At 44.9% G+C, this 12,864-nt stretch overlaps 1 protein-coding gene across 4 annotated transcripts in view; it reads left to right on the top strand.

Annotated features, from left to right (window-relative positions):
• Window positions 1-4,693: 4,693 nt before the first annotated feature.
• Window positions 4,694-12,864, top strand: part of LDB3 (LIM domain binding 3) — a 94,856-nt gene continuing 86,685 nt past the window's right edge. For 2 of the 4 annotated variants that reach the window (XM_080402848.1, XM_080402849.1), the window contains exons 1-2: window positions 4,694-5,410; window positions 11,993-12,107. In XM_080402848.1, the coding sequence (XP_080258974.1) occupies window positions 12,015-12,107 (93 nt within the window). In that variant the 5' untranslated portion in view covers window positions 4,694-5,410; window positions 11,993-12,014. Of the gene's footprint in view, window positions 5,411-11,849; window positions 11,890-11,992; window positions 12,108-12,864 lie in introns of those variants that run through there. The other 2 variants (XM_080402847.1, XM_080402850.1) reach the window with 2 other exon arrangements.

Here is a 12,864-nt window from a genome sequence, read left to right as displayed (position 1 = left end):
TTTATGTTTGAGCAAACTCTGGAGTTGCAATTCACAATATTTTATTGAACTCTGTGTAACAGCTTGACCTTTGGATTGTTTTATTTGCTTGTTTGTTTGCTCTTGTATATGGACAACATTAGGAACTTTGCAAAACTGCTAAGGTAAGACTGAAAATGAGAATGATGAGTCTCTGTCTTACAAGGGTAAAATTACCATAGTAGTCACTCTAAAAATATGATTCTCATCTGAGCTGCACTTGCTATGTTTTCCTGAGATTTTTCTGTAGAACTTCTGAATAATAAAATAATTTTGAAGATCCAAAATATTAGATTCTCCCAGCAGCTTTTTGTTTGCCAATACCAGAAATTAAGCTACCATCGCATGTGAATCAGACTGCTAACCGGACATAATTATATTTTAAAGAAATTCCTTCCAGTCTTTCATCAGAAGGGAAGTGAAAAGTGCGAGTTGTTCTGCAAAATGCTCATTTATTCAGTAATGACAGAAAGAACAGACCACCAAATCTCCTGCCCCCTTACATTGCATGTGCAAAGGACAGCAAAAGTCAGAACCGCTAAGCAACAAGCAATCACAATTGGAAAGGCCTTTTACTGAAGCTGTTAAGGAGTTTGGGTAAATGACAGTGCACATGCACCCCAGATCTGCACTCCTCTAAAGTTAGCACTTTGGTCTGAACAGTCACATTGAAGCCACCATAGAGAAATAACACCTACAGACCTTACCCAAACCAAAGGTAGTATCTTGATACTTACTTGATATTGATACAGAATTAGGCAGAGGCTCCCAGAAAGCCACACTCATTACTAGTTTATTTCTGAACTCAGAACCGTAACTCCTTCAGCAAGGCAGGGAATAAGATCCGATGTCAAAAGGATTCTCCTGGGAGAAACAGATCCTTATCTTCTGCTGCAGTGTATTCAGTTTACACGTTAATTCTCCTAACACCAGCATTGGTGAGGAACCCCTCAGTAGCTGAGAAGGCCAGCCCTGTAGGCAGCAATCATTCTTTCACACTTCCACCTGTGACGATTGTACCTGCAGTTGACAGTTACTGCAACTGAACTGTGCGGAGAGCTTACTAAAATGCCTCATAACCCTAACGAAACCATACTGCAGAAATTTACAAAAATATGAGGGGCTTATTTACAATTAAAATATTACATATATATACAAGAATGAGGAAAATTATATATTCATGAGATCTGTGACTGAACTGAGGATGAACAGCTAATGCCACAGTTGGGGAGATCAGATTGTGAGTAGAAGAAAGGACAAAAGACTTTGAGAAAGACTTGCGGAAAACTCAGAACTAGCTCTTGACAGAACTATCTAAATTTCACAAGAAAGGAAATCCTCCAGGCTGGATCAAAACTCATGAGTTAATTAAGCAAATCACATTAAATGAGTAACAGAGAAAAATGCACAGTTGAATCTACCAGTAAGTTACTTTCCAGAAAGCAAACAGGGTTGTTTGGACAGTCTCGGTCTTCAGCTTTTTGTGCTAAGTGGTGTTCCTGAGGATGTTTCACAGAACTATTCCAAGGCCATTGGTAGGTCAGCAATGTATTTTGGAAATGTTATTTAAAATGCAAGTTTAATACTGTTATTAGTCCTTTCTAGAAAAAGAGGACAACAGATTCTGTCTCTCCACAACACAGGCACAAGTTTCTGGGAACAAGTTTGTAGGCTTTTTCTAAGAGTGCTGAGCAGGTAGAGCTCCCATAGTTTCAAATTCCCTGGCCTCAGAAGACCTAATGAGAAACACACAAGCTAGTGAATTTCACCCTGTTTTGAACAAAAACAAATTCTGAAGCAAAACTGATCCACCACTTACCAGAACAGGATTATGTGCAAATTTGTGGTCATCCTTGCTGATATACTTAACAGGGAGCAGAAAATCAGATTGCTAAAGGCCTTGTAAAGGTTCAGGTATAAGCCCTTAGATCTAAATAAGATTTTTTTTTATCATCATGTGCAGAATGGAATAATCTAACAGAACATCACCCTATTCATTATGAAATAAACATAGCTTCCATCCATCTGGATCATGTTTTCCAGCCTAAGTCATCAATGATGCTACTTTACAAGGCTTGCATTTTGCAGCTTTTGTTATTTAAAGAGGTCTTCTAAGAGACAGCAGAGTTGGTAAGGAATTCGAAGGTTGACAAAGAGCTACAGCTAACTCCAAGGATAACAAAACATGTATTTCCATCCTGATACTCGTTAACACAGATCCCACTGCAAAAAGAAAGCCTCTGACAATCAAAATTCCTACCCCTTAAACACATTGCTGAGGGTCTGAGGAGGGTTTTAAATGCACACACATACAGCATATAATGAAACTAGTACAGAGCACACAGAAGTGCCTAGCCATGTGCCACAGAAAGTCAAATCAGATTCTGCCCTGATTTATTCCCACTTAATCCTCCTAAAGAGAATCAAGTAGCCTTGATGCAAGCAGGGTATGAACGTATACAAGAGGGAGGCTTACAGCACAGTAAAAATGTTATTCAAAGCTGAAAAATGAAATATCTCCTTACGTTCCAAAGCTTTCTGGCAGATAAAGGAAAAGGTATTTAGGTCTTTTGTTATACCAACTTCAGGATCAACTAATCACTTACTTGAAAAGCACCTCATTGCAGTTACCCTCTGCAAATATCCATTACTTTCATTAACCGGTAGATATAGAAGTATCTATCATCATCAGAGTTGGTTAGCATAACCATTCGTAAATAAAGATACACTAAGCTTATAATAAATTGATTTGAGCAAATTTCTTACATTTTACCATACAATTTCACTGCTGCCTCAAGACTAACAGACAATGGTTCATAGTTCTGATTAATTGTATAATAAGAAACAATTCTAAAAAAATACTTCAGTATTTCCATGGCTCAAGGCATCAGTAACCACAAACAGGCACTTTAATATCAATTTTCTAATTGCTTTCTTTATTAAAAGACACATCAAATATATTGCTGTCAGCATAATCATTTTTTTTTCCTAATGAGATGTATAATTTTAGCTATGAATGAATTTTGTAAAAACTGGCATCTAATAATGCTGTTGAAAAGCAAGTGTTCTATAAAACTGACTGTAGACAATGCTATGGTACGCTTTTCTTCCTTTCACAGCAACCATCCTGTTATTTTCTGTTTTGTCGTACTTGGGGGGGGAAAAAAGTTGCAAGGTTTTTGGTTTTACAATCCGTGGTAAAACCGATCTGCTCTGTATGCACATTGACTTAGATCTGACACACCTTTCACTTAAACTGCGCTGCCTTGCAACTATTGATAACTTCAGTGCTCTGCGAAAAGCAATTTATTCCGGCATTCGACAAGATGCAAAATGTTTCCTTTGGGGATGTAAGCTGACTTGTCAGTGGGATATTTTTGCAACTACCGTTAAGTCACAATCCATATGGCTATGAACATGGCCAAATATAAATACAGAAATAATTTAGACCACGATTTCCTGGCCTGGTCTGTGCATCCCGTGTATTGGACCAAAAGAGCCTACTTAATATGCATCACAGTCAGCACTCAGGCACAGTGCACACGTGGAATAGAGACTTCAGGTTCTGTAAGACACGGGGAATACTAAATCACAACGGCCGTTCCTTTAAGTAGGTTAGAACCGCGTTGAGAAAGCGCTGCGAACGCTCGTTGCGCATTTCAGCAGTGCCATTCCTGGATTTATAATCAAAAACCCCAGGCGACACAGAGGCACTGTCGGGACTCCCATCGCGAAGTCTTTGCTGATGGCTGTGGCCCGGGAGCCCCGGCAGGGGGAGGCGGCCCTGTCCCCGCGCCCCACAGCTCCGGGGGGCGCTGCCGGCGGGCGGCCCGGGGAGGCGCCTGTCCCTGGTGCTGACGGGGCCGCCGCGCCCGCCGCCCCCCGCCCCGCCCGCGCCCCCGGCCCCGCGCTGCCGGGCCGCCCCACAGCCAGGCCGCGCGGGGTGGGTTCCAGTGTGTTCAGTGCTTCGGAACAGGCGTTTATTTTATTTGATTTGATTTTATTTTTAACGAACTCATAAAGCAGTGGCTCAGCCACTTTCACTTTTTCTGGAAGATACCTTTGGGAGCGTAATATTAAAAAGCAAATAATCGCATGTCACTGCTGCATAGAGGGGTGTACGTAGTGAGGAGCTTGGGTCTTGGCAAAACAGCGGTCGCGGTCACCCCAAGGCCGAGCAGCTTAAGTTCAGTTGGGCAACGGCGCTCTTCATTCTCTATTTTTCTGAAAATTGTCTTCCAAACCCCCTGTCTCCTCTTGGGCAGCCGTTTTAACTTTTCCGTGCAGTTCAAACGACCATTACCTACCGACACCAGGAACCACTGGGGGAATAGCACAACTTCACCTCCACTTTCCGAGGGAACGCGCCGCTCCCACACGTGCTGGGGGGTTCGCGGGGGCGGGAGGCGGCCGGCTCCCCGCTCGCCAAGCGCTCAGGCACATGCGCAGGGCACCGCCGGCAGGCGCGGAGCCCGCTGTCCCTGGCGGGCAGTGGCCGGCAAGCCGGGGCAGCACCCGCCTCCCGCGCCGCCTTCCAGAACGTTCCGAGTCCCTCAGGAGGGCGCCCCCCCCCCCCCCCCCCCCCGCCGCCGCCGCCATGGCTTCCCTCGCCGCGGCCCTGAGGGCACCCAGACGCGTAATGCCCGCTCCCACCCCCCCCACCCCCCCCGATACCTGCTCCCCCGGCGCGCAGCCGAACCGCTCCCCACAGCTTTGTGTCACCGTCCTGCTCTGCCACCGGGGCCGAGAGGTGATCTCCGTTCAACAACGGATTTTGTTACAAAGTGCTCGGCCACGGCTGATAACGGTTTCTCGGCTAACGGCCACTCCGCCACCACCCGCGGCGGCGAGCCCCCTCGCGCTCCTGCTCTCCCGCGCAGCGCCCCCTGGCGGCGGCCCCGCGCGCGGGCGGGCTCCCCTCAGCGCGGCGCCCGGCGGGCACGGGCGCTACGGGCACGCCACGCCCACGTGCGGCGGAGGCGCCCGGCAGGGCCGCGGGCGCGTTACGGGCGCGTTACGGGCGCCCACTCGGCGGCAGCGGCGCCGCCCTCGCCGCGGGAGCGGGTGGTGCCGCCGGCGCCGCCGCCTTTCCCGCCGGGGCCGCCGACTCTCTCGCCGGGGCCGCCCTCTGGCCGCGGCCGACGCGGGGGGATGTCCGTGGGTGCGTGTGACCGCAAGCGCCGCCCGCTGAGGGCAGCTGCTGCGGGGGCGGGAACCTGCGCCCGCCGGCCCGCTCGGGCGCCTGGCGGCGGGGGGAGCGGCCGTCCCACGCCTGCCGACACCCCCAGCCCGCCCGTCCCACCCGCCGCGGCGCGGCGCAGCGAAGCGGTGCGTGGCCGGCGGTAGCGGTGGGCGCCCGGCCGGCCTAGAGTTACCGGTTGCGCTGCTCGAGGTACGGCAAGTGGGCAAGGCGGGTGGCGCCGCGGCGCTGAGGGAAGGAGCGGCGGCGGGCGAGGGGCCCGCTCCGTCAGGCAGCGCCCCGCGGCTGCGGGAGGGAGCGGGCTCCCGCTAAGGCCGGCGGAAGGCGAACGGGCAGGAGGCAGGCGCCGGGCGAGCCGCAGGCGGCTGGCAAGGGGCAGGCCGGCGAGCGGGAGCCTCCTGCCGCCTCGAAAAAGTCTCCCTGCGGGTTTCAAGAGTTTCCCCAGCGGCAAACGTTGCCCAGTAAAGCCTTTCCTGGGAGGGCAGGAGCGAGCAGGTGGGTCATTTGTCTGAAATCTGACTGCTGGCAGGCGGCTCAGTTTAAGGTTGAATCTTGCATCCTTGGGCGTATGCGCAGGGGCACGCCGCTGCCTCAGCGTCCTGTGGTGATCCTTGAGGAATCTCTGCAATGGACACAGTACACTGACCGTGCAGGATCCCCTCCTCTAAGCTTGCTGTACATCGATTGTGCTGTGCCAAACCACCGGCTCTCCGGAGGCCAGCCGACTCCGTGCAGGTGCTGTGACACCGATGTCATATCACAGCTCAGGCCCTGGTCCATGTGGAGCTGACAGTGACCCGCACAGAGACTCTTAAGCCGCTTTTTGGTGTGTTTGTGTTGGTTTGGGTTTTTCTCCTTTGCTGTTTTCTCCTGTAGGACAAAACCGTCAATTAGAATCCCCTGCAGCAAGGCACAAATTACAGTAGTCACAGCATTGCTATAACTTTTCCTGGTTTCAGCCCGGCGTTGGGGAACAGTGATAACAACAGAACGGCAGTGCATTTAGCAACCTTCTTCTGGTTCAAGTACCTGCATTAGAAACCGAGCCCTTCATTTTAATCCAGTTGCTGCTGTCGACTCATTTTGTGACCGAAAGCTGGTAATCTAAGCGCTATGGTTACATATATTAAAAGGATGTGGTAACAACAACAGGTGTTGAGGTGTTCTTTACCTTAAAAAAAGACATGGGATATCTTGGCAAGGTAGGCGCCGTAGAAGTATTAACTATTACATGCTGTAGTGGGTGCCTTTAAAAACAATGACTGGAATGCTGGTGAGGTGAGAACTTGGTAACATACGCTTAAAGCCTTTTGGTAATACAGGGGCAAAAAAGTCACTTAAAACAGTCTGGACAGGTATCTTTTCCTCTTCCCTCAGCAGCCTGCCTCTCCACAGGTATGGTTTCCAGTTTAACATAGTTACCAAAAATCTTCAAATCTTCTAAAGGTCATGTCTGACTACATGTCATGACTACTATGATATATAGGCAGTCTTTTATGGTAGTGGAATGAGGTCATGGCAGGAAAAAAACCCAAAACACCTAGCTGAAAAAGTAGTGTGAAATGTCATTTTTCCGTAATTCTGAAAGTAGTTATGGAGGAGGACCTAGAGGTGAGGGTAAACAGCAGATACGATTAATTGGTAAGGTGATCCTGGCAGCAGCAAACAGCCAAAGAGAAAAGGGTTTCAGCTCCATTTCTGAAGGGATTGTGTTACAGAGAAGGGAGATAATACTCCATCATTATACTGCTGTAGCATATCTCCCCAGCAATACTATACTCTGTTGGGAACCACAAGCCACATTACTAGAAAGGTATCAACAAAGCAAAACTTGTTGAAGCCAAGCATGATAAAAAATTTAACTTCTTAAGAAAGGTCAAAATACAGGATTTAGGACAACTTGATAAAGGGACTAGTAAGAACTCAGAAATACAAGGTTCTGTGAGAACTGAAGTATTTTGATTAAATGGGTGAAACAAAGCTGTACATGGAAGTACAAATAGGATTAGCTCAACTTAGTTCAGAGCTCAGCAGTGAAGGAAAGGAGACATCAATGAGCTCTTTTGCATTGTATAATAGTCTTGCTTTGGAAGCAATATTGAACTTGTGCTGAACCTGTGGGAAAAAAAATCTTAGCTCTCAGTAATTTTATATTCAATTTGACATTGGCAAGGAAGGAATTGAGAGCTAAAAAGCCTTTACATTTCTAATGTGTCAGTTTCAAATTCTTTAGCACTGATTACCCATTATATAGTAAACGCGCTGTTTTGTCCTGTGGATTGCAATGAAGATCAGTCCTCAAATATAGCTGTTGTTTCCTCATTATTCCACGTGGAATATAATTAACATTGGGTTAATTCAAAATTTTGGAAAACTCTAGGATTGCATACATCAGACATCTTGTTCAAAGCTTGAATTTTCTTCATGAAAGTGTCTAGGTGAGTAGTTTCTTCACATGCTCCCAATCCATTCTCATTGCCTTTCCACTCTTCTGGAAGACTGATAATCTTACTGGAGACAGTGCAGGAATCCATGGGACAAAAAGGACACGTTTGTCATAAAGCAGAATGCTGCTTTCTCATACCACCACTCCCTCAGTTGAGGGTGGCTGAAATGAAGGCCAATATTATTGTCTGAGTTTTTGTTTCAAAGGCATGTTTATCCAGCTTGTTGAAGATCTGTTTATCAAAGAAGAAATTATTGTTTATTCCTCCACAGGGAAAGTCTTTCACTTGCCTGAAGAAAAACATTAAATGTTGTTGAAACCATGACCTTGCATGAAATCTTTTTATAAGCCAAAGATGCATAGTCTATTGCAGATCAGAAGTCAGACTCAAGCAATCTAATTCTGAAATGCCTAATGATACAACCTTGTTGCTGCAGTAACAGTAATTCAAGGCTCTTCTATGAGTACATCTACCGCTGCAGCTAAAATATAACTGGTGAGTAATGTGGCCAGCTTAATGAAGTAGTAGCAACTTGAACAATTGGAATTTCCATTACTTGTTTCCTTCCACCTTAATTTAGCATTGACACTGGTGGGTTTTATTTCATTCGTTTAATGGCTATGCACTCCCAAGCATGCAGTTGTAGCTTTCCTAAAGTCAGTTCACTGTAATACAACATGGTCTCCTAGCATATGTGAGTTGTTTCTGCTGGTGTAACACCTCTGACGTAGTTGTGGAAGGACAGCTCTGCTCGGGCTCTGAGGCTTTCGCTGCGGGGGGCAGCACTCTCCTCTGCTGTAGAGCCTGCAGAGCCTGGTACCCATCCAGCTTCCTCACAACTGTTCCCATCCGTCAGCTGGGGGTAGCTCAGCAAGGGACCTGCTGAGCTCTGGACAAATTTTTCTTTTGATATCTGTAGAGAAAATGTTACCCTGCTCCTGGAATATGTTTGGGTTTTTTTTCTTTAAATGTCATTCCTTACACCGGTGACCCTATCTGACTCAGCACAACTTCTGTCTGAAGGAAGGAACTGCAAGCAAATCCTAGATTTTGACATAGCTGGAGAACATAGGGAAGAAGGTACACCAAGAGAAAAAAAAATGTTATTGAAGCAAACAAAAAATGATTTTTTGAACAGTCTAACAGGCAGTTATATAAAGCAACTAAAACCTCATCTAAACATCACAAGGTTCACTGTGTTCTGCTAGGTTTGTGCTGGTAGCCATGATGGCACTAAAGGGCACTAAAAACCAGAAGTGAATTCCCAGGAAAAGGAAAGGAATAGTGCAATGAGGATTTACCTTCAATCTTTAATGTGTGCATGTGACCTTCTAAAAAAATAAACAAACCCAGTGCTAGTGTTTAGAAATGGAGCTACTAGATAAACTGGCAGGCCTGTAGTTCCTGGGTTTGCTCAGGATATTTCACAAGGTGAGAACCCCTGTGTCTCTCACCTTTCAAAACAGGGTAGGGTTGAAACAGTCATCTGGGTGGATCACCTTCTTACTTACTTACAGGCTGATTGTATTAAGTCTGTAGAAGACAAGTGAGACCTATGATAGAGTGTCCGCAGCTAATGGAGTTGGGTTCTACGTGACTACATGCATGAGCTTCTTAACTGTTCGCACTTCTTTGTTAGGTACAGAACATTCCCCAGGCAGGCAGAGGGGAAACAAACACAGAAGAGAAAGGACTTAAGAGAAGCCCGGAGAAAGAAAACTCTGAAATATTTTTACTCCCAGGTGCACTTGGTAGTGATAGTGCAGGCATGTGAAAGAGGTCTTGTTGTCTGGAAGGGGAATGTTGGCCAGAGCACTGGCGTAGCCTGTACACTTTCTTTTCTAAAGTGCCAAGCTATGCTGAACATTCATGCAGACACAGACAGAAAGGAAAGGAGTAGGAACAAGTGACCTCAGTTTAACATTTCATTCAAATGACAGTGCCCCTAACAAGATTATCACTCTAGTTTCCTAGCACATCACCCAGCCTGAAGGATCTCACAGATCCTTTCAGATGTCCTAAACTGATAAGCAAATGGCATGTTACACATGTGAAAGTAGGATAGAAGCACGAGTCTTAGATTAAACAGCATCTCTGTTTCTTGTTTCTTAATGCGTAGTTCTGTTCAGCTTGCTGTGCAGTTCTATTCTGTTCTGGGTTTTGCTTCATACTCACTCCCCATTCTTTTTCCTTTAACACAAATGACTCAAGATTTAGGTACAGGAAGGTAACGGGCACAGAATTCACAGTCCGTAAAAACATATCCTCTCTTCTAATACTTTTTTCTGTGATACTGTCTTTACTAGTGAAGCAATGATTCACTATGCTTGTCTTATTCCTGGTTTTATTCCATTCTGAACCCTTGCAATGGAGCCAAGAAAGGGCACTAAAAACCAGAAGTGAATTCCCAGGAAAAGGAAAGGAATAGTGCAATGAGGATTTACCTTCAATCTTTAATGTGTGCATGTGACCTTCTAAAAAAATAAACAAACCCAGTGCTAGTGTTTAGAAATGGAGCTACTAGATAAACTGGCAGGCCTGAAAACTGGCATTTGAAGTGCAAATCGCATTTTGTCTCCCTTCAAAGTCACCATCCAAACATCACTGGTTCTGGACTCATATAGGGTAGGTTACAAATGCTGTTGATGTAAATATGCCCTAGAGGTATTCGAGAGACACCAGTAACCCATTTTCTTTTAAAGCTGTGTCTTGCTATTTGTTTTGTTTTGGGCCAGTTCTACTGGCTTAGTGTAAGTTTCATTTAAATCTGTGTGAATTGCTGTGGTTTAATTTGGATGTCTGACTAAAAAAAGTGGTTATGTGGTTTAGTCTAGTGTCTGTGCAGAGCTTAATTATTCCCTTGTACAAATGGCTTTTCTGCCACTGTGAATACTAAACAGACACATTGTCTCATGGTTTTTGAAAAATTATTGGTCATCTCCTTAGAGAAAGGCTGAGGCCCTGGTAGTGTCTGCTCTCTGCCATTTCACCATCAGTTTTTCTGTCACGTTTTAAGGTACGTGTTTGGGGTGAACGACCTATTATCAACGTTCAAACTGAGCTGCCTCGCTCTAGTGCATTATGTGGTTTTGGTTGTCTTTTTGATTATCGGAGCAGAACCCATGCTCTTCCGCCTCTTGCCCTCCCACGTTAACGTAATAGGAATTTCTTTGTAACTGAAGGGTAGTAAAGGCAATGGTGCTGCAGAGAGACAGGTTCTGGAGGTCCTGCACATATTAATGACTTGAAAGGGGTGAATGTTATTTAACGTTTGTAGCCTTGCCCTGAGAGAAGAAGCTTTTTGTTTGTATCTGTAGTTCTGCCAGCAGCTCCTCCTCGTCACTTTTCTCTCTTATTTGAGCTATTCCAAATCTAAGGCAGAAATGCTATCCAGTGTTACTGAACAAGGGTTATAAAGTTTTATGGAACACCTAAAAACTGGAATATAAACTATGAAAAATCAAGGAATGGGTTAAGGGAGCAGTTAGCTAGCTATTTGTATTCCTAGCCTTCTGCTTAAGTGTCATGCCTTTAGAAGACTTGTATCGAAATAATGAGACAGGTTGGTAGTGAAACTGTGCTTTTGCCACGGAAATTAAATGCTGATTAGAAGTAACCCATAATACTTCTTTCTGCATTCAAAGAGAATAAATTTTAATTTTCCCTTGAGAAAGCAAGGGCTATGGAACCAAGAGACAGACATGAAGTTGCGGGATTTTTTTGTGGTGCTAAAGGCATGTAGTGTATACTGTTTTTTTCAGTTTAACAAACCAATGCAAAAGAAGGTAAACTCTTTTTTTTTTTTTTTGGTGCCTTTCCTGCTACATATAGAAAGATCTATGTAAAAAGAACCTGTTTGTAGCACATTATATATCACAGTGCAATAAACGTATGTTCTGGAGTAGAAGTAACAAATGGCTATGTAGTTGTTAACAGGTTAGTAAAGAGATTTGAGTGTTTGGGGTTTAAGCACGGGATATTTTTTGCTTGTTTTATTACAAAATGTGCTTTGCCCATAAAGTAACTGAGCATGAAGAGGGGCTTGGGAAGCCTAGAAAGATCTGTCCCCTTCCCTGGGGGCTATATTAGACCTCTGAGTCATAAAGTCTTTGCATAGTAGGTGTCTGGTTACAAACCTTTTATGGGCCCTACTCAGCTGGGATATCAGCATCTGCATTATAGCTCCCATCTATTCTTAGGTGATATCAGAGCACGACTGAACAGGCAAGGCAGAAAGAGAATTGCTTTCATTATATAAAACTCTTCCCTTTTCTCATTCTGTGTTTTTTCACGCTTTCTCTGTCTACCTTATCCTTCTGTTCTGCAGTGCCTTGTGAAAGCGGTACAAAATGGCTTACAGCGTGACTCTGAATGGTCCTGGACCATGGGGCTTCCGACTGCAAGGGGGCAAGGACTTCAACATGCCCTTGACCATCTCCAGAGTAAGTGAGCAACAAGACCTTGTTGAGCTTGTTTAGGTTGAAAAATAGCAGTGAACTAGTCAATGTACGCTCTGACATGGCCTGGCAAAATAGAGGACCTTTGTAGGTCTGAATAAAGATAATATAATGTGGACTTTTAATATACCAGTTCAAGGTAGAACCTGGCATTGATGATGCGTCAAGAAGACAGTTCTGGTTAGTACGTTTTATAGAATGATGATACTGTCTCTCTTAAACAAGCTTCTAGGTCTATTCTGTACAGTGTTTCTTTGTGCTGATAGGGACATCGCTGTTGCTGTCCCATTGGGAGAAAGGGAGAACGGTTGGATGGGAATATAGAATTATTTTTCTAGAAAATAAACATGTAATGGCTTGTAAATACATGAAGTCTAGGTGTTAAAACTGGACAAAGGTAGGGATACATGTCCCCTCTTTTTGGGGGGAGCAAAAACTGGTTGAAAATTAGACATTTCAAGCAGTAGACTCAATAGTGCTTAAGATATGGTCTTAAATTATGCAGAAGTCTTCCATTTGCAGCTGACAAACAGCATGTGATTTAATAATTAATTACCTGATGTATCTGTCAATTACATATTAGTCCATTTATTTCCTAGCTGATTTTTTGTGTTGCCTTTTTATTTTTCCTCCTAAGAGCAATATTTTAGGGTGTTGCAGTGGAGTGCTCTTATTACCTGAATTAGCTCAGTTTCTTAAAAGTTTTTAACATTGTGTGGTTTTCAGGAAACTTGTAAGCATT

The sequence above is a fragment of the Falco punctatus genome, assembly GCF_963210335.1.
Source record: "Falco punctatus genome assembly, chromosome: 9".
Lineage (NCBI taxonomy): Eukaryota > Metazoa > Chordata > Aves > Falconiformes > Falconidae > Falco > Falco punctatus.
Note: the sequence above shows the minus strand (reverse complement) of the source record. Positions and strands in the feature narration are given on the sequence as shown.